The sequence below is a fragment of the Somniosus microcephalus genome, chromosome 2, assembly GCF_052327205.1.
Source record: "Somniosus microcephalus isolate GS21.2 chromosome 2, FLI_Smic_1.0, whole genome shotgun sequence".
NCBI classification, from domain to species: Eukaryota; Metazoa; Chordata; class Chondrichthyes; order Squaliformes; family Somniosidae; genus Somniosus; species Somniosus microcephalus.
Window position 1 is genome coordinate 376,366,501 of NC_140988.1, and position 22,182 is coordinate 376,388,682.

Sequence of the window (22,182 nt, forward strand, 5' to 3'; positions counted from 1 at the left end):
TCACTGCCCCCTCCCCACCCCCTCACTGCCCCCTCCCCACCCTCCCCACAGCCCCCCTCCACTCCCTCCCCACCCCCCTCACTGCCCCTGCCCCACCGCTCTCACTGCCCCTCCCACCTCTCCTCACTGCCCCCCTCCCCCACCCCCCTCTCACTGCCCCTCCCCACCCCCCTCACTGCCCCTCCCCACCCCCCTCACTGCCCCTCCCACCCCCTCACTGCCCCTCCCCACCCCTCTCACTGCCCCTGCCCCACCCCCCTCACTGCCCCTCCCCACCCCCCCTCACTGCCCCTCCCACCCCCCTCACTGCCCCTCCCCACCCCTCTCACTGCCCCTCCCCACCCCTCTCACTGCCCCTCCCCACCCCACTCACTGCCCTCCCAACCCCCTCACTGCCCTCCCCACCCCTCACTGCCCCTCCCCACCCCTCTCACTGCCCCTCCCACCCCCTCACTGCCCCTCCCCACCTCACTGCCCCTCCCCACCCCCTCTCACTGCCCTCTCCCCCACCCCCCCCTCACTGCCCCTCCCCACCCCTCACCTGCCCCTCCCCACCCCTCACTGCCCCTCCCCACCCCCCTCACTGCCCCTCCCCACCCCCTCACTCATGCCCCTCCCCACCCCCTCTCACTGCCTCTCCCCCACCCCCCCTCACTGCCCCTCCCCACCCCTCTCACTGCCCCTCTCCCCCCCCCCCTCCCCCCCCCCCCCTCACTGCCCCTCCCCACCCCTCACTGCCCCTCCCCACCCCTCACTGCCCCTCTCCACCCCCTCACTGCCCCTCCCCACCCCTCTCATTGTCCCTCCCCACCCCTCCTCACTGCCCCTCTCCACCCCCCTCACTGCCCCTCTCCACCCCCTCACTGCCCCTCCCCACCTCTCACTGCCCCTCCCCACCTCCCACTGCCCCTCCCCACCCCTCACTGCCTCCCTCCCCACCCCCTCACTGCCCCTCCGCACCCCCCTCACTGCCCTCCCCACCCCCCTCACTGCCCCTCCCCACCCATCACTGCCCCTCCCCACCCCCTCTCACTGCCCCTCCCCCACCCCCCTCACTGCCCCCTCCCCACCCCCCTCACTGCCCCTCCCCACCGCTCTCACTGCCCTCACCACCCCTCTCTGTCACTCCCCACCCCCTCTCACTGCCCCTCTCCACCCCCCTCACTGCCCCCTCTCCACCCCCCCTCACTGCCCCTCTCCACCCCTCACTGCCCCTCTCCACCCCTCTCACTGCCGGTCCTCCACCCCCCTCACTGCCCCTCTCCACCCCTCTCCACCCCTCTCACTGCCCCTCTCCACCCCCCTCACTGCCCCTCCCCACCCCCCTCACTGCCCCTCTCCACCCCCTCACTGCCCCTCTCCACCCCTCTCACTGCCCCTCTCCACCCCCCTCACTGTCACTCCCCACCCCTCTCACTGCCCCTCTCCACCCCCTCCCTGCCCCTCTCCACCCCCTCACTGCCCCTCTCCACCCCCTCACTGCCCCTCTCCACCCCCTCACTGTCACTCCCCACCCCCTCTCACTGCCCTCTCCACACCCCTCACTGCCCCTCTCCACCCCCTCACTGCCCCTCTCCACCCCTCTCACTGCCTCTCCACCCAATTCACAATTCACAATTCAAATCGCTTTATTGGCATGATAAGTTACATCTTATGTTGCCAAAGCATCAAAAATACATTTATGGTTTACCACATAAACGCAGTTCTATCATACAGTGTAATAAACAGGTATATCCCTGAGTGTATAAATATACATTCGCATTGTTTATATATATTCTTTTCTTAGTTTACTGGTTGGCTCTCTGTTCATGGCAAGCTGTAACATAGCGTGCCGCCAGTGTTACACAGCTTCTCTCCTCTCCCAGTAGAATGGGAGTTTTTGGTTGTCATTCAGATTTCTGAAATCAGGGCATATTTGTGAGAATTTTTGGTAGAAATTCTCCCTGATGCCCTGATATTTTCCACAAGCTGTGAGGAAGTGCATCTCTGTCTCCACCACTCCCTGACTGCAGTGCGAGCATATCCTGTCCTCTCTTGGCAGCCTGGTCTGCCTGTGTCTGCCTTTTTCGATCGCTAGGCTATGTTCGCTAAGTCTGTACCTTGTCAAGGTTCTTCTCAGTTTGTTATCCTTTACCATGGTCAGGTAATCAGCTATGTTGTATTGTCTGTTTAGGGCCAAGTAGCAATTGAGTTTGCTTTGGGTTTTTGTTGTTTCTGCCCAATATGTCAGATATTTTTCCTTTTGCTTAGCGACGATTGTGTTGGGTCGAATTCTTTGTGTTACCCTGTCACTGTCCCTGGGCTGGTTATTGTTAGTATTGTTAGTAGTTACTTCACTGAGTCCCAGGACTAGTTGACTGAGGGTATTCTTCTTTATGGTCAGCTCTTGGCATTTCAGGGCGTCGTAGTGATAGCATTGGGGATTGCTCATTTGTAGGTGATTCCAAAATTTGGTGGCTCTTTTTTGGATAGTGATTATTAATGGATATTGGCCTAGTTCCGCCCTGCATGCATTGTTTACTGTTTTCCTTTGAGTCCGGAGAGGATACTTTTACAGAATTCTGCATGTAGGATCTCAATTGGGTGTTTGTCCCATTTTGCAAATTCTTGTTGAGTAGCGGTCCCCATACCTCACTGCCATAGAGTGGAATTGGTTCAATTACTGATTTGAAAATTTTGAGCCAAATGCTAATTGGGATTTCTATTTGGATTGATTTTTTGATGGCATAGAAAGCCCTTCTTGCTTTCTCTTTTCAGTTCATTCACAGCCAGTTTGAAGTTTCCCGTAGAACTGATTTTAAGCCCAAGTATGTGTAGTTAGTGGTTTGTTCAATTTTGGTTGTTCCTACTGTGAAATTTATTTTGGGTCCCTGATGTTTGGATCTTTGCTGGAACACAAGGACTTTGGTTTTTTTGGGGATTTATTGTCAGGGCCCAAGTCTGGCAGTACGACTCCAGCAGGTCCAGGTTTTGCTGTAGCCCCTCTTTAGTAGGTGACAGCAGAACCAGGTCGTCTGCATAGAGGAGGAATTTAACCTTGGATTCATATAGGGTGAGGCCGGGTGCTGTAGATTGTTCAAGTAGTTTTGCCAATCCATTTATGTAAATATTAAAGAGTGTCGGTGAGATTGGCGAGCCCTGCGTCACCCCCCGCCCCTGTGGAAGTATTTTGTTTGTTTGTCTCCAATTTTAACTGCACATTTGTTGTTTGTATACATTGATTTAATTACATCATATGTTTTCCCTCCTACCCCACTTTCGATAAGTTTCAGGAATAAACCGTCATGCCAGATGGAGTCGAAAGCCTTCTGGAAATCTACAAAGCATGCGTAGATTTTGCTTTTGTTATGGTGAACGTGTTGTCAATTAGGGTCTGTAGGGTGAAGATATGATCGGATGTTCTATAGTTTGGCAGGAATCCAATTGGCTTTTACTCAAGACATTGTGCTCCTCAAGGAAGTTTATAAGTCTTTTGTTTATGATGCTACAGAATACCTTCCCCAGGTTACTGTTTACACAGATGCCTCGATAGTTGTTTGGGTCGATTTTGTCCCCACTTTTGTATATGGGCGTTATGAGTCCTTTGTTCCAGATATCAGGGAAATAACCGACACTCAGAACCAAGTTGAAGAGTTTTAGGATAGCCAGTTTCATTTTGTTGTCTGTGTGTTTAATCATCTCGTTTAGTATGCCGTCTGTCCCGCAGGCTTTTCCTGGTCGCAGGTCCTTGAGTTTTTCAAGAAGTTCTTTTTCTGTTATTATGGCGTCCAGCGGGTTTTGGTTATCTTTTATGGCCATTTCTAGCTTTTCCAGTTTTTTGCATATTTGGTGTTGCTCTGGTCTTAGTGTGTTTTTCTGGTATAATTTTTCAAAGTGGTTTACCCATGTGTCCCCATTTTGAATGGCCAAATCGTCATGTTGTTTTTTGTGTAGTGTTTTCAAGTTTTCCCAGAAACAATTGGAATCTATGGATTCCTCCATGGAGCTGAGTGTATTCTTAATATATTGCTCTTTTTTGGTTCTGAGTGTGTTTCTGTATTGTGTTAGTGTCTGACAATAAGTAAGGCGTAGTTCCTCGTTTTCTGGATGTCTGCCCCTCTCCACCCCCTCACTGCCCCTCTCCACCCCTCACTGCCTCTCTCCACCCCCCTCACTGCCCCTCTCCACCCCTCTCCACCCCCTCTCACTGCCCCTCTCCACCCCCTCACTGCCCCTCCCCACCCCTCACTGCCCCTCTCCACCCCTCTCACTGCCCCTCTCCACCCCCTCACTGCCCCTCTCCACCCCTCTCACTGCCCCTCTCCACCCCCTCACTGCCCCTCTCCACCCCCTCACTGCCCCTCCCCACCCCTCACTGCCCCTCTCCACCCCTCTCCACCCCTCTCACTGCCCCTCCCCACCCCCCTCACTGCCCCTCTCCACCCCCCTCACTGTCACTCCCCACCCCTCTCACTGCCTCTCTCCACCCCTCTCACTGCCCCTCCCCACCCCTATCACTGCCTCTCCCCACCCCTCCCACTGCCTCTCTCCACCCTACACTCTCTGGAGTTTAGAAGAATGAGAGGTGATCTCATTGAAACATACGATTCTGTGGGGGATTGACGGGGTAGATGCTGAGAGACAAACAGAAAATGCTGGAAATACTCAGCAGGTCAGGCAGCATCTGTGGAGAGAGAAACAGAGACAACGTTTCAGGTCGATGACCCTTCGTCAGAACTAATTTTCAATTTTCCAGCATCCGCAGTATTTTGCTTTTGTTTTAGATGCTGAGAGTTTGATTCCCCTGGCTGGAGAGTCTAGAACTGGGGGGCACAGTCTCAGGATAAGGGGTCAGCCATTTAAGACTGAGATTAGGAGATATTTCTTCACTCAGAGGGTTGTGAATCTTTGGAATTCTCTGCCCCAGAGGGCTGTGGATGCTCAGTCATTGAGTATATTCAAGGCTGAGATCGATCGATTTTTGGACTCTAGGGGAATCAAGGGATATGGAGATCGGGTGGGGAAAGTGGAATTGAGGTCGAAGATCAGCCATGATCTCATTGAATGGCAGAGCAGGCTCGAGGGGCTGTATGGCCTACTCCTGCTCAGAATTCTTATGTTCTCAACATAGGGTCTGATGAAAGGGTGGAACTGAAAGAAATCAGTATTTGTAGGGAAATGGTGTTAGGAAAATTGATGGGACTGAAGGCCGATAAATCCCCAGGGCCTGATAATCTACATCCCAGGGTACTTAAGGAAGTGGCCCTAGAAATAGTAGATGCATTGCTGGTCATCTTTCAGAACTCGATAGACTCTGGAACAGTACCCATGGATTGGAGGATAGCTAATGTTACCCCACTATTCAAAAAAGGTGGTAGAGAGAAAACGGGGAATTATAGACCGGCAAGCCTGACATCGGCAGTGGGGAAAATGCTAGAGTCCATTATAAAAGATGTAATAGCAGAGCACTTGGAAAGCAGTGACAGGATCGGACAAAGTCAACATGGATTTACAAAAGGTAAATCATGCTTGACTAATCTACTGGAATTTTTTGAGGATGTAACTGGTAAAATAGATAAGGGAGAACCAGTGGTTGTGGTGTATTTGGACTTTCAGAAGGCTTTTGATAAGGTCCCGCATAAGAGATTAGCGTGCAAAATTAAGGCACATGGGATTGGGGGCAAGGTATTGACTTGGATAGAGAACTGGTTGGCGGACAGAAAGCAAAGAGTTGGAATAAACGGGTCGTTTTCCGAGTGGCAGGCAGTGACTAGTGGGGTACCGCAAGGATCGGTCCTAGGACCCCAGCTGTTCACAATATATATTAATGATCTGGACGAGGAAATTGGATGTAATATCTCCAAATCTGCAGATGACACAAAGGTGGGTGGGAGGGTATGCTGTGAGGAGGATGTCGTGAAACTCCAGTACGATTTGGACAGGTTGGGTGATTGGGCAGAAACATGGCAAATGCACTATAATGTGGATAAATGTGAGGTTATCCACTTTGGTGGCAAAAACAGGAAGGCAGATTATTATTTGAATGGCAATAGATTGGGAGAAGGGGAAGTGCAAAGAGACCTGGGTGTTCTTGTGCACCAGTCGCTGAAGGTAAGCATGCAGGTGCAGCAGGCAGTTAAGAACGCAAATGGTATGTTGGCCTTTGTAGCAAGAGGGTTCGAGTACAGGAACAAGGATGTCTTGCTACAGTTGTACAGGGCCTTGGTGAGACCGCACCTTGAGTATTGTGTGCAGTTTTGGTCACCTTACCTGAGGAAGGACGTTCTTGCCATGGAAGGAGTGCAGCGAAGATTCACCAGGCTGATACCTGGGATGGCAGGAATGACGTATGAGGAGAGATTGGGTCGATTGGGCTTATACTCGCTGGAGTTTAGAAGATTGAGAGGGGATCTCATCGAAACCTATAAAATTCTGTCAGGCCTGGACAGACTAGATGCAGGAAGGATGTTTCTGATGGCCGGGGAGTCCAGAACCAGGGGTCATAGTCTAAGGATAAGGGGTAAGCCATTTAGGACTGAAATGAGGAGGAATTTCTTCACCCAGAGAGTGGTGAACCTGTGGAATTCTCTGCCACAGAGGGCAGTGGAGGCCAGTTCATTAAATATATTCAAAAAAGAATTGGATATATTTCTTAAGGCTAAAGGGATCAAGGGATATGGGGAGAAGGCAGGGACAGGGTACTGAACTTGGATGATCAGCCATGATCTCATTGAATGGCGGAGCAGGCTCGAAGGGGCCGAATGGCCTACTCCTGCTCCTATCTTCTATGTTTCTATGTTTCTATCTCCTGTTTCCACTGAAGCTCCACACAAGCCTTTCTGTTTCTTTCCCTGTGTGTTTGTGTTTTTTCCCTCCCCATCTCTCTTCTCATCTCCCCATCCCTCCCCCTATCCTCTCCTCCCCATCCCTCCCCTCCCCTTCCCTCCCTCTGTTCCTTTTTAAATGCTGTTTATCTGTCCACACTTGAAACGTTAAGTTGTCTGCTCTCTCCACATATGCTGCCTGACCTGCTGACTGTTTCCACCATTTTCTGACTTAGTTTCAGATTTCTGGCATCTGCCTTCGTTCCACATGTGTTCAGTTCCCATTCATGACTTCAAAGACTTTTTTTAACAAATCATTCTCGGGATGTGTGTGCCGCTGGCAAAGGCCGGTACTCGTTGCCCTGATAGCAGTTTGAGACAACTGAGCGTCTTGTTGGGCCATTTCAGAGAGCAGTTATAAGTCCACCATGTCGGTGGGGGCCTGGAGTCACACATGGGCCCCAGACCGGGTAAGGACGGCAGGTTTCCCTTCCCTAGAGGGACATTCGTGAACCAGTTGGGTTTTTAACGACAATCCGACAGCTTCATGGTCACTTTTACTGATCCCAGCTTTTTATTTTTAAAACTGCACTCACGTTCTCTGGATTATGAGTCAGGTAAGATTACCGCTGCACTACCAAACCGTGCTACAATTAGGTCGCCTAAAAAAAATACTGCCCTGCTCCACTCACTCAGGCGAGAGGCTCGCTTACTTTATATTCCCCCAGATCCTCGATCTCCTTATTAATCTGAACCAGCTCCATTTCTTTTACTATTTGCGCCCTTTCCAGTTCTGAATAAAGCAGAGAAAAAAAGAATCCATCAGATAGACGGGGATTTCGAACCCAGCTTTGTGACTGGGCTCAATTAGCACCAATATTATAAACATTAATAAATGACACTTAAGTTAAAAAAATTTATGTTGTGTCTTTGTGCCAAAGTAATACAGATTTTGTGTTAATGCGGGAAGGGTTAAGTTCTGAGGTGATGGAGGTTTATTATAAAAAAGTATTTTTTAGTGACCACTCGGCTTTGGTTCTTAGAATTAGGAACAGCAGAGTTAATATCGGTTCAGGGGTGTGGATTTTAAACAATCAATACCTGAAAGAAATTGCTTATAAAGAAGGGATTTTAAATATAATAAAGAATGCTCGGAAGGAACCTTTGTTCTTGAAAGAAAGAAGAGTTTGGTGGGACAATTTCAAATATGAGGTAAAAGTTTTTTCGGTACATTATGGGAAAAAGAGAGCGGCAGCTAACCGGCATCGAGAAGAGAATATAAACAGAAGGTTTACGGATGTCTGTAAAGCAGTTGACGGAGGGGATAAGGGAGCGGAGACTAAGTTCCGGGTGCTAAAGGAAGAGTGGGAATTATTGCAAGCTGAAAAATGCAAGGGGGCCATTCTCTGTGCAAAGGCTAAAGATGCACTGGAGAGCGAAAGATGCACTAGATATTTTCTAGAGCAAGAGAAGCTGCGACAGAGATTATCGTTAATTGAAGAGTTGAAGGTTGGGGAGAAGATCATTCATGAAAGTGGGGAGATTTTAGAGGCGGCTAGCAGCTTTTATCAAGAGTTATATACAAAAGAAGACATTTCCAATTTGGCGATGGAGAAGGTTAGTGCTTTTAATATTCAAGAAGGAGTTAGATATATTTCTTAAGGCTAAAGGGATCAAGGGATATGGGGAGAAAGTAGGGACAGGGTACTGAATTTGGATGATCAGCCATGATCTCATTAAATGGCGGAACAGGCTCGAGAGGCCGAATGGCCTACTCCTGCTCCTATCTTCTATTGAAGATGGTTTAAAGGAGGATGAGAGAAGCATGTGTGACAAAGAAGTAGGATTAGCAGAAATAAAAGTAGCAATAAGTGGAATGAAGGGGGGGGGGGGGGGCGGGGGAAAGCCCAAGGTCCGATGGACTAAGTGCAGAATTTTATAAAGAATTTTTCGAGATTTTAAGTCCATTGCTCTTAGAAGTTTTTAAGGAAATTAAAATTGAGGGAAGCCTGGCCCCATCTATGAGGAGAGGTGTCATAAGCTTAGCTTATAAAAATAAAGGGGATAGACGGGATCTGAAGAATTGGAGGCCCATCACATTATTAAATGTGGATTATAAGACCTTAGCGAGGGTTATGGCAAATCGTATGAAGGAGGTGTTGCCGCAGATAGTTTTGTCCTCTCAGTCCTATGGAGTCATGGGCTGGGTCATCGCAGACTCTGTGGTCTCAATCCGAGATGCGATAGAGCTCATGGAAGAGAGTGGGAGGGAGGCATATGTATTAAAGGTAGCTCAAGAGAAAGCCTTTGATAGGAGGTCTCATGAGTTTTTATTGAAGGTTTTGGAAGCATTTGGTTTCGGGGAAAATTTCATGAGTGGATAAGGATTTTTTATTCTAACATATTTAGCTGTGTTAAATGTAATGGTTTTTTATCCAAGTATTTTCCGATACAGAGGTCAGTGAGACAGGGTTGTCCCCTGTCCCCATTGCTGTACACATTGGTAGCAGAACCATTAGGTTACATGATGCAAATGAAACAAGGTGTAGTTGGGATTGCGGTTCCCAGTTCTGGGCTGGTGTTGGTGATACACCAATATGCAGATGACACAACCTTAACATTGAGAAATGGGGAGTCAGTGAGGAAAGCTATGGACGTAGTGGAGGAATATTGTAGAGCTTTAGGAGCCAGAGTGAATTATAGTAAATCCCAATGCCTAGTTGCAGGAAGGGGTAGGGGGGAATGGTTGGAGGAAAGTCCCTTTAAGGTGGTGGAGGTTTTGGAAGTTCTGGGGGTGCATATGGGGTGCAAGAAAGACAGGGATCAAGTGGATCGATTAAATTGGGAACCAAAGGTTATGAAAATTAAAGATTTTGGGAAGATGGGAAAGAAGGTGGTTGAAAGTGCAAGAAAGAGTGACAGTGGTGTCCGCTCTCCTGCTAAGGCACTTATTGAAGGTGGAGGATATTCCTGAGTGGGCTGAAAAGTCCATCCGAGAGGCTTCTGTGAGGTTTTTATGGGAAGGGAAACCAGTCGTGGTGGCTTACAATACCATTATTGGACGGAGAAATCAGGGAGGACTCAATTTCCCAGATATTGATTTGAAGAAAAAATCCTTTAGAATCAAATGGGTGAGGAGATTTCGTCAGAAGTCAAATACAAGTTTTTGGAAGAGTTGTTTTGAGCATTTTTTTAAATGAAGTGGGATAGGAGGGCAGGGGATATTGTATATGGAATACAATAATATGTTTTTGAAATCGATTAAACTGCTCCCTAGGTTTTATAAGGGGGTTGTGGAGACTTGGGCCCAATTTTTAAAAAGTGTGCAGTTTACGCCCAAGGGGGCTGAGGAATTTTTAGAACAGCCCTTATTTTTGAACAGGTGGGTCAACATCGAAGGAGAGGTTTTATTTAATCAAGCTTTTATAAAAGCTGGTATTATATCTGTGAAAGATGTATTATACGAGGTAATTCCAGGTTGGTTGCTGGAAGCGATAGTGAGGGACATGGTGTGGGAGGAGGATCAGGAGGTAGAGGAAAAAGCAATAGGGATCATGTATGAGAAGATTGTGAGGGCAATGCCACAGGATTGGATGGAAGAAATAAATGCAGAAATCTCCAAAGGAAGTAAAATGCGTCCCGCTTTTCCAAGCTTACTGCTGGAGAAAGGGGGAGAGTTGGTCCAATTTGACAACTGTAATACTCGAGATTTCTATGAGGTATTTAGAGAATGGAGATTCAAGACACCTGCTGGTCAGGAGTTTTGGCAGAGTATATACCCACAGCTGGACTTCAACAGGATTTGGAAGGGAGTGTGGGCGAATTTTAAATGTCCAGAGTGGATTGAACTGGATTTCAAATTGGCTCATAACTGGAATTTTACCATGACGGTCTTGTGTAAGATTGGACGAGTGGAGGGGGCAACTTGCCTAGTGTGTGGGACACGGGATGAGGCTCTGTCCCATTTACTGGTGTTATGTCCACAGTTAAACGATTTTAAGTACTATGTTCAACAGTTGTGTGAGGTTTTTTTGCTGGGTGGGGACCGAAGAGCAAGAATGGGAATCCCGTGGGACTCAATTTTGAGATGGGTGGAGCGGCAATTAATTTAATGTTCAGTTTGGCTAGATTCGTGATTGTGCAAAGAAGGAATGCTCTGTTTTTTAAGGGGAGGAGAATCAATCTAAAAGAGTATTTTAAATATAAGCTAAAAGATCATTATAAGGCTCTGTGGATGTTTTATTCAGAAAGGAATTTAAAGATTGTAGTTTAAAAATTGATTGTAAAATACTATCAATTAATATATGTTGCGGGAGACAAATTAAACTACAGGTTTTGATGTTAATATGTGGTGGAGGAATGGCTGTGCAGAGTGGCGGAATTGATTTGTATGATACAATGGAATGATCATTCCATTGTAAGTGTTCTTAATGTTCAATAAAGAATATAATTTTAAAAAAGTGGGTAGCACTCTCGCCTCTGAGTCAGAAGGTTGTGGGTTCAAGTCCCACTCCAGAGACTTGGGCACAAAAATCCAGGCTGACACTCCAGTGCAGTGCTGAGGGAGTGCTGCACTGTCAGAGGTGCCGCCTTTCAGATGAGACGTTAAACCGAGGCCCCACCTGCCCTCTCAGGTGAACATAAAGGCCTAGAAATTCAGTTGGGCGCGCCAGCCGTTAGCGCCTTAGGAGGAGTAGATCTCGAGCGCTAGGCGCTTATCGCCCGGGCGCAGCGCGATCTGCGCCTCTCCCCAACTTCAGGACACATTTAGCGCCGGCGCAAAGTCTTAGCGCGCGCCCTGCTGCACGCGCAGATCATGACGTCATTTAATAGTGCAACGCCCTTTGTGCGCCCCAAACCGGAACTTCACTCGCGCCGGCCCATTGTGCGCCGGGCGGCCCGAGCGACTGTGAAGTGGAACGGTACACAGGCCGGCCGGGCCGCGGGGAGCGCAAATTAAAGGGCACTTACCCAGCAGTATAACGGCCAGCCATTTTGCAGCATTCACTCTTGTGCAACGGTTTTTTGGACAGAGGCCAAGGAGGAGAGTTTACTGGTTTGGACCAACACTTGGACAGGTATTTTTGGCTCAGGCCAGAGCTTACCAATTATCTTTGCCTTCATTCAGAGCTCAGTGTTTGCCAGCATATAATGGGAGCTGCATTGGGTGGCAACGCTGAATTTCAGCCTTATGCCAGAAGGGCTTACAGACGCCGTGAGAGAGTGGCAGCCCTGGCTAGACGCAGAGGGGGCAACAGGCGTCGCCAACTGAGGCTTTACCCACGCAGGGTATACCGCCAGCAGACCTCCTATCTGACCATGTCTGCCGCGATGTGTGTTAGGAGGCTGCGATTCCGAAGGGAGGTGGTTGCAGACATCTGCCGGCTGCTTCAGAGAGATCTGCAGCCACAGCTGATGCGCAGGACGTCTCTGTCGGTGGCAGTGAAGGTGACTCTCAACTTCTATGCCTCCGGCTCCTTCCAATCCGCTACTGGGGACATCGCTAACATCTCCCAGTTCGCCGTGCATTGCTGCATCCGCCAGGTGACCGAAGCCCTTTTCAGAAGGAGACATCAATTCATCTCCTTCCCCATGACCCTGGACAAGCAGCAGCAGCGTGCAGTGGGGTTTGCAAGAATAGCGGGCTTCCCCATGGTGCAGGGCGCCATTGACTGCACGCATGTGGCTTTGCGGGCACCTCTTGAGCATGCCGAGGAGTACCGCAACCGGAAGGGCTACCATTCCCTCAATGTACAGCTGGTGTGTGACCACAGGCAGCGCATCCTAGCTGTCAATGCCCGCTTTCCAGGCAGCAGCCACGATGCCTTTATCCTGCAACAGACAACTGTGGCTGACATGTTCCAGGCACAGCCTCCCCCAAGAGGATGGCTTATTGGGGACAAAGGCTATCCTTTGTGTACCTGGCTCATGACCCCGCTCCGCGCGCCCACGACCCCTGCTGAAGAGGCATACAACGAGAGCCATCAAGCGACGAGGAACCTCATAGAACAAACAATCGGCGTGCTCAAGCAACGGTTCCGCTGTCTCGATCGCTCCGGGGGAGCCCTCCAGTATTCGCAGGATCGAGTCTCCCAATTCGTCGTCGTTTGCTGCATGCTGCACAACCTGGCTATCCGCAGGACTCAGGCACTGCCACCTCACGTTGGACCACCACCTCAGGAGGAGGAGCAGGAGGAGCATGAGGACGACGAGGACGAGGAGTACCAGCCCAGGAGGGACGCACAAGGTCCAAGGGCCGCCCGTCGGCGGCTTATTGAACGTCACTTCTAGGCCCCCTGTCAGGGAATGGCTTGTGCCAATGATAGAACATGATTGCAGCCGCTCCGCAAGCCCTCAGCCGGTTAAGGCAACAAACACTTCAAAGATCAAACATGGACAATGTGAATAAATAAAATGCTTTATTGTACAAACTCTGGGCCCTTCCCACATGAAAACCAAAAACAGACGAAACCCCCAAAAAACACTCAAACGCATTACTCGCTCCCACAACCTGGAGAGGATTAACAAAATAGGGCAACTAAAATGGCCGTCATTCTCGGCCTTCGTCAAAAACAAACATCACATCATCGGCCTTCAAAAAACAAACATCCAATTCTCGGCCTCAAGAAACAAACACAAATGGCCACACATTCGACTATTTGGCCCGCTAGGGCGATGCCTTGGCCATCTTTGGGTGGCCCCTGCCCGCCCTGCTGCTCCGCCTCAAAGTAAGGCCATTGGCTGCTGCAAGGCTGGGGGCAGGCTCCTGAGGGGCACATGTCGTGACGGCAGATGCCCTTGGGGGTCGGCCTAGTCGAGGTCTGGCCGTCGAGCGGGCGGCTGTTGATTGCTGCAGCTGTGGCTGGCCAGCATCAGTCGCTGCAGCAGCTCCTGGCAGCTCCACTGGGGGAGTGGCAGTGGCGGCTGGAGGAATGGCGGCAAGCTGGCGGATGGCAGGCGCTCGCTGGTCGCCTGAGACACTGGCACTCGCCCGGGCCAGCACTGCAGCATGCGCACCAATCTGCCGAGGGACAGACCGCTGTGCTGCTGCAGCGCGCCGGGTGCCCTGGCGATGCCTGGCTGACACAGCGAGTGTGGCAGCAGTGAGTGCCCGTGTTGACCTGTTCACTGACCGCAGCAGAGCAGCCAGTGACTGGACGGCACCACTGATCACCTGGCCAGTCGCTGACAGATCTGCCCGGTATTCCGCCCGACTGGTGGCCTCTAAGGGCTCGAACTCGGCCACACTCCGAGAGAGGGAATCGATGGACTCAGGCAACCGTGCCACTGCCGCCATGAGCTCCGTGTGCCGGCGCTCCGAGTCCGCGGACAAGTCTTCGAGGCATTCCATCTCCTCGGCGAACAGCATCTCCTGACTGGAGGCCGGACTCTCCCTCTGGGGAGAAGGCCGCCGAGCTGGCCGACCCTTCCTGCGTTGCTGGAGGCCGCTGGGCCCAGCAATTGGACTCCCCTCCGACGCATCCCCCCTCTGGGGAGAAGGCCGCCGAGCTTCCACCCCCCTCCCGCCTTTCTGCAGCACGCAGGTCCCAGGAGCTCCCCTCCCCTTCGACACTTCCGCCACACTGCCCTCCAGGGAAGACGTGTCCCCTACATTGGCCTGGGTGGCCGCGGCTGAGGGTTCCCCTGATGGGCTGCCTTCCTCTTGCTCCTGCTCCTGCTCCTCCTCGGAGGGTCTGTCACTGGCAAGTTGAGGGACCTCCTCTTGACCATCTGAAAGCAGGAAGGCACAAGAGTAGCTTTAGAGTGAGGAGAGGGCGTCAGTGCGGGATGCATGAGTGGTGGCATTCAGCGCATTGGTCGGACAGTGGCAAAGGATGTAGATCTGATGCGCAAGTGGGACGAGAGAGGTGCAAAAGGTGATGTCCTTACCATTGCTGCCCAGAACAGGGTCGGCATCTCCACATGCAACGGGCCCAATCACCCGGCCGCCCATGAGGCGCTCCACGCGATGTTGCAGGTCGGTGAGTGGCTGGATATGGGGTCGGCCTCCCTCGGTCGCAGTCCGGCTCTTGCGATTATTCGCCAGCTTGGCCTGCAAGAGAAAGGACGGCCTCTAAGTACAGTGTGTCGCCGTGATCTTGTGTGCACTGCCTCCCATGGTGGAATAGCCTGGCCAGTGTGTCGCCATGATCTGGTGTGCACTGCCTCCCATGGTGGAATAGCCTGGCCAGTGTGTCGCCATGATCTGGTGTGCACTGCCTCCCATGGTGGAATAGCTTGGCCAGTGTGTTAAGTGCAGAATGTGCAATTGATGCTCATGCCTGTCCCATAGCTGCTGGATGAAGGCTGGCCATTAGAGCTTTCAGGTCCCTTTGCCCATAATGTGAGGTGCACATGCAAGGATGAGGAGGTCATTGGAAAGGGTACTCACCCTGACAATGCGTGTGAGGTCATTTAACTTTTTGCGGCATTGGGCACCGGTCCTGGGGACGTCGCTGTTGGCTGACAGCTTGGTGGCGACATGCCTCCAGGCTCTCCTGTAGACGCGGACCGTCGCCTTCTTGCCATTGTCCGGGTACAAAACATGGCGCCTCTTCTCCACAGCAGCAAGCAGCACACTCAGATCACGCTCTGAGAAGCGCTGCGCACGTTCACGGGCCTTCTCCATGTCTTCAGGCGCTATTTGGGTCCAGCAGCAGTGTTCAGGCCTAGCTGGAGGGCTCCACTATCCAGGGCGTGGCAGCAGACACAGTCGACCCTTCCCCCTTAAGAGCTGGCCGGCGCCAGGGTGTCTGCTGTCAATCACGAGATGGCCGCACCTGCGCTGCGCCCGGCCTCGGCGCTATCGATCACCACCTCCGGCTTAGCGCCCAAACAGAGGCGTCCAGCAGCAGTTTTAGCGCTCGCCCGAACTAGTAGGACGAAGCTAATGAATATCGGAGAAGTGGCATAGATTTGGCGGCGGCCGCAAACTTTAGCGGACGCCCCACTTTAGCGCCCCAAAAGTGGCGTCAATGAATTTCTAGGCCAAAAGATCCCGCGGCACTATTTTGAAGAAGAGCAGGGCAGTTCTCTCCGGTGTCCTGGCCAATATTTATCCCTCAATCGACATCACTAAAAAAAAACCAGATTATCTGGTCATGATCACATTGCTGTTTGTGGGAGCTTGCTGTGTGCAAATTGGCTGCCGCGTTTCCCACATTACAACAGTGACTACAATCCAAAAAGTACTTAATTGGCTGTAAAGTGCTTTGGGACAGCCGGTGGTCAGGAAAGGCGCTATAGAAATGCAAGTCTTTCTTCTTTTAATTCCTAGAGACTCCAGGGCAATCCTGGCGGGTTGGCAAACTTAGCACCAAGCTCCCCTCCATCCACCAGCCACACCAACACGCTCACTGGATGAATATTCCTGTGTAGTCAGGAATTGAACCATACGGACCACAAAGATCCCAGGTTCAATCAATGGTCTGGTCTGATTGGGGTCGGGGGGGGGGGGGGGAGGAAGAACCAATTAAGGTACCCGCTGCTGTTCACTATCCAGCGACACCCCCGCCCCACCCAGCTGCAGTGTGGACGCTGGGTGAGGGCAGGGTTGAGCTCAGCTTGCGATGCCACTGTCCCGTCCCCCCCCGCCCTCAGGCCGTCCTGGTGGGGGATGGAGGTGTAGAGGGATTGGACGTCCATAGTGAAAAGGAGACGGTTGGGGCCAGGAAACTGGAAACTGTTAAAGTGGCGGAGGGCATCGGAAGAGTCGCGAATGCAGCTGGGAAGGGACTGGACAAGGGGAGAAAAAATAGAGTCGAGATAGGAAGAAATCAGTTCTGTGGGGCAAGAACAGGCAGAAACAATGGGTCTACCAGGGCAGTCCTGTTTGTGGATCTTGGGAAGGAGGTAGAAGCGGGCTGTGCGGGGTTGGGGGGCTATGAGGTTGGCGGACACGGAGGAAAGATCTCCAGAGGAGATGAGGTCAGTGACAGTCTTGGAAACGATTGCTTGATGTTCGGTAGTGGGGTCATGGTCTAGGGGGAGGTAGGAGGAGGTGTCAGAGAGTTGGTGTTCAGCCTCCGCATGGTAGAGGTCGGTTCGCCAACAACAACAGCACCACTCTTGTCAGCAGGTTTAATGACAATGTTGGGGTTGGATCTGAGAGAACGGAGTGCTGCAAGTTTAAAGGGAGGTAGGTTGGAGTGAGTGAGGGGAGCAGAGAAATGGAGACGGCCGATGTCACGCCGGCAGTTAGCAATGACAAGGCCTAGAGAGGTTAAGAGGCCAGAGGGAGGGGTCCAGGTAGACTGAGAATTCTGAAAGCAGGAGAAAGGGTCCGCTGTGCGGGGGGGAAGAATCCTGGCCAAAGAAGTGGGCACGGAGATGAAGGCAACGGAAAAAGAGCTCAGCACGAAATTCATTGAGGTGGGGGCGTAAGGGGATGAAGCTCAGGCCTTTGCTGAGGACTGATTGTTCGGGGTCAGAGAGGGGAAGGTCAGTAGGGATAGTGAAAACACGGCAAGGGGTGAGATTGGAAGAAGGGATGGGGTCAGAGGAGAGTGAAGGGGAGGAAGGGTCCGGAGGGGCGTTGGTGTCCAAGTTTTGTTGAAGCTTGTGATCCTTGACATCTGAAACTAATAAAAAAAGTTTTTTGTTGAAGCGTCGGATGAGCCGAAGGATGAAATGGAACTGTGGACCAGGACAGCTTTGAGATCGAGTGCGTCGGTGCTGCTGAAGAGAGAGGTTGAGAGTGTTAATGTGGCGAAAGGGCAGTTATTCAGAGTGGCAGAAGGTGGGAAGTGGTGTTCCACAAGGATCAGTGCTGGGACCACTGTTGTTCACAATTTGTAATGATTTCAACTTTGGAATCAAAAACACAATTTCTAAATTTGTGGATGACACCAAATTGGGGGGGATAATCAATACTGAGGAGGACTGCAACAAATTACAGGAAGACATTAATAAACTTGCAGAATGGGCATATCATTGGCAGATAAATGTGAGGTATTGCATTTTGGTAAGAAAAATAGGGAGGTCACTTATTACTTAGAAAGTAAGAATCTAAATGGAGTAGGAGAGCAAAGAGATCTGGGAATACAAATACACAAATCACTAAAAGTAGCGATGCAGGTCAATCAGGCCATAAAAGAGCAAAAAGAGAAGGCTGAGGGGTGACCTAATAGAGGTCTTTCAAATTATGAAAGGTTTTGACAGAGTGGATACAGAGAGAGTGTTTCCACTTGTGGGGGAAGAGCAAAACTAGAGGCCATCAATATAAGATAGTCACCAAGAAATCCAACAGGGAATTCAGAGGAAACTTCTTTACCCAGAGAGTGGTGAGAATGTGGAACTCGCTACCACAGGGAGTGGTTGAAGTGAATAGTATAGATGCATTTAAGGTGAGGCTGGGTAAGAGGGAGAAGGGAATAGAGGGTTACGCTGATAGAGTTAGATGAGGAAAGACGGGAGGAGGCTCGAGTGGAGCATAAATGCCGGCATGGACTGGTTGGGCCGAATGGCCTGTTTCTGTGCCGTATATCTGATGTAATCACGAATCGGGGTCTTTAGGAGAGGAGAGTCGAAGGGGAGGAAAGAAAAGATGGAGAATGGCTCCTGCTGCAGGAGATGCGAGGTGACCAGAGGTGACTGGGTTGGGGCTGGGGGATGCGAGAGGGGTTGCACTGACCACTCGCAAAACATGCAGGGGCACAGGGGTTGATCAGTATCTTAACTCCATTAGCTCCATATCCCTTAATACGCTTACCCAACAAAAATCCATCAATTGACCTCCAGCCTCAACAGCTTTTTGGGGAAGCGAGTTCCAGATTTCCACTTCCACTGGAGTATTGTGTCCAGTTCTGGGCACCACACTTTAGGAAGGATGTCAAGGCCTTGGAGAGGGTGCAGAGGAGATTTACCAGAATGGTACCAGGGATGAGGGACTTCAGTTATGTGGAGAGACTGGAGAAGCTGGGGTTGTTCTCCTTATAGCAGAGAAGGTTAAGGGGAGATTTAATGGAGGTGTTCAAAATCATGAAGGGTTTTGATAGAACAAGTAAGGAGAAACTGTTTCCAGTGGCAGGAGGGTCGGTAACCAGAGGACACAGCTTTAAGATAATTGGCAAAAGAACCAGAGGGAAGATGAGGAGAATTTTTTTACGCGAGTTGTTGTGATCTGGAATGCACTGCCTGAAAGGGCGGTGGAAGCAGATACAAGAGTTACTTTCAAAAGGGAATTCGATAAATACTTGAAAAATAAATATTTGCAGGGCTATGGGGAAAGATCTGGGGAGTGGGACTAATTGGATTGCTCTTTCAAAGAGCCGGCACAGGCACGATGGGCCAAATGGCCTCCTTCTATGAACAGCTACTTGTGCGGAGGTGTGACAGGCGCTGGTGAGAACACCGGAACGGTGGATGAGGGGTGAGCACGTTTGATTGGTCTAACTTGACAAGGTCCGCGGCTTCCATGTGAACAAACCTTGTTTGTATGCTTCAAAATCAGCCAATATTTTCTCCTTTTCCTCCCTGATTTTTTCCAGGTTCTTGTGGTTCTGATCATTCAGGGTGATGATCTGATTCTGCCTTTTCTCAGTCCTTTTCGCCATCTGTACTAAGTATTCATGCTAAACCGGATTAGAATCAAAATGCATTAAACAGAAAGTTTACAAAGCGACCTTTACATGACGCGCTCAGATAAGCATGCTGATTAGAGAAAGAGTATTGCAATCCTCATGCTATATCCCAGAAACACATCGAGGGGATCAGGTGGCTTATACACGGGATAATGCACAGTCTGTGGGTGATGGACGGTGTAACGTGGTAGTGTTGTTTAATCATTTTTTTTTTTACAGAAAATTAAAAATCATTCAAAGTCACTTTCGATCTTTAAAGAGCGCGGAGAGCATCTTAATCCGCCATCCCCGCTTGATGTTTGCCCAAGTGACATTAGAGACACACATCCAAATGGATCGTGGAGGGATTTGAAGATAATGATGAGGGCTGTGAAAAAGAGGTCTAGCTCTTCCTAGGCCACTTGGGTTGGAGATTAAAGACCTGGATCCGTTTAAGAGGCGGGCAGGCTGCTGTTAATTGTGAGCAATGGCTGATATAATGTGGTAGCATTGTTTAATATTTTTTGTTTAAAAAAAGAAAATTCAAAAACCGTATCAAGTCACTTTCAATCTTTAAAAAGCGTGGAGGGAATCTTAATCCTCCGTCTCTCCACTTCCTGCCTTTGCCCCATATCACAGAATCACAGAAACCCCACAGTGCAGATAGAGGCCATTTCGGCCCATCGAGCCTGCACCGACACATATACCACCCGATTCCCGTAACCCCTACACCAACACATATCCCACCCTATCCCTGTAACCCCACGTATTTAATCCCCCTAACATTAAGGGTCAATTTATCATAGCCAATCAACCTAACCCGCACATCTTTGGACTGTGGGAGGAAACCGGAGCACCCGGAGGAAACCCACGCAAACACGGGGAGAATGTGCAAACTCCACACAGACAGTCACCCGAGGCCGGATTCGAACCCGAGTCCCTGGCGCTGTGAGGCAACAGTGCTAACCACTATGCCACCGTGCTGCCCCTCCCTTGATACCTTTGGTTAACAGAAATCTATCAATCTCAGATTTAAAATTAACAATTGATCTAGCATCAATTACCGTTTACGGAAGAGAGTTCCAAACTTCTATCACCCTTTGTGTGTCGAAGTGTTTCCGAACTTCACTCCTGAAAGGTCTGGCTCTAATTTTTAGACTCTGCCCCCTAGTCCTAGAATCCCCAACCAGCGGAAATAGTTTCTCTCTATCTACCCGATCAGTTCCCCTTAATATCTTGAAAACTTCGATCAAACCACCCCTTAATCTTCTAAATTCCAGGGAATACAACCCTAGTTTGTGTAATCTCTCCTCGTAACTTAACCCTTGGAGTCTAGGTATCATTCTGGTAAATCTACGCTGCACTCCCTCCAAGGCCAATATATCTCTCCTAAGGTGCGGTGCCCAGAATTGAGCACAGTACTCCAGGTGTGGTCTAACTAGGGCTCTGTATAGCTGCAGCAAGTCAGCAAGAGGGACTCACATCATTGACAGTTTTCAGACTGTCCAATAGATCTGGAATTCCACACACAGCCTCAGTCTTTTTTCCTTCCTTTCAGGTGTCAAGGATCGCAAGCTTCAACAACTCTTGGACACCAACGCCCCGCCGGAACCTTCTTCCCCTTCACTTTCCTCTGACCCCCCTTCTCCCAATCTCACCCCCTGCCGGGTTTTCACTATCCCCTCTGACCTTCCCCTCTCTGACCCCGAACGATCAGTCCTTAGCAAAGGCCTGAGCTTCATCCCCTTACGCCCCCACCTCAATGAATTTTGAGCTCGGCACGATGCTGAGCTCTTTTTCCGCCGCCCGCGTCTCCGTGCCCACTTCTTTGGCCAGGAGTCTTCCCCCCGCACAGCGGACCCTTTCTCCCCCTTTCAGAATTCTCATTCCACCTGGACCCCTCCCCCTGGCCTCTTACCCTCTCTAGATCTTTTCAATGCAAACTGCCAGCGTGACATCGGCCGTCTCCATTTCTCTGCTCCCCTCACTCACTCCAACCTACCTCCCTCTGAACCTGCAGCACTCCATTCTCTCAGATCCAACCCCAACATTGTCATTCAACCCACTGACAAGGGTGGTGCTGTTGTTGTTTGGCGAACCGACCTCTACCTAGCGGAAGCTGAACGCCAACTCTCCTCCTCCTCCTCCTACCTCCACCTGGACCATGACCCCACCACTGAACATCAAGCCACCGTTTCCAAGACTGTCACTGGCCTCATCTCCTCTGGAGATCTTCCCTCCACGGCCGCCAACCTCATAGTTCCCCAACCCCGCACAGCCCGCTTCTACCTCCTTCCCAAGATCCACAAACAGGACTGCCCTGGTAGACCCATCGTTTCAGCCTGTTCTTGCTCCACGGAACTTATCTCTTCCTATCTCGACTCTATTTTTTCTCCCCTTGTCCAATCTCTTCCCACCTACATCCGCGACTCTTCCAACGCCCCCCATCACTTTAACAGTTTCCAGTTTCCTGGCCCCAACCGCCTCCTTTTCACTATGGACGTACAATCCCTCTACACCTCCATCCCCCACCAGGATGGCCTGAGGGCGCTCCGCTTCTTCCTTGAACAGAGGCCCAACCAGTCCCATCCACCACCACCCTCCTCCGCCTGGCTGAAGTTGTTCTCACATTGAACAACTTCTCCTTTGACTCCACTCACTTCCTCCAAATCAAAGGTGTTGCTATGGGAACCCGCATGGTCCTAGCTATGCCTGCCTTTTTGTGGGATATGTGGAACACTCTTTGTTCCAGTCCTACTCAGGTCCCCTCCGTCACCTCTTTTTCCGGTACACTGATGACTGTATTGGTGCCGTTTCCT

The 22,182-nt window shown here is 50.6% G+C and overlaps 1 protein-coding gene across 2 annotated transcripts in view; it reads right to left on the minus strand.

Annotated features, from left to right (window-relative positions):
* Nucleotides 1-19,407, minus strand: part of LOC147123781 (coiled-coil domain-containing protein 166-like) — a 68,337-nt gene extending 48,930 nt beyond the window's left edge. Inside the window, exons 1-2 of one of the 2 annotated variants that reach the window (XM_085975932.1) lie at nucleotides 19,231-19,407; nucleotides 7,517-7,596 (exon numbers count right to left, since the gene is read on the minus strand). In XM_085975932.1, coding sequence (XP_085832058.1) covers nucleotides 7,517-7,596; nucleotides 19,231-19,357 — 207 coding nt within the window. In that variant the 5' untranslated portion in view covers nucleotides 19,358-19,407. The remainder of the gene's footprint in view (nucleotides 1-7,516; nucleotides 7,597-19,230) is intronic. The other variant, XM_085975940.1, reaches the window with a different exon arrangement.
* Nucleotides 19,408-22,182: the final 2,775 nt, after the last annotated feature.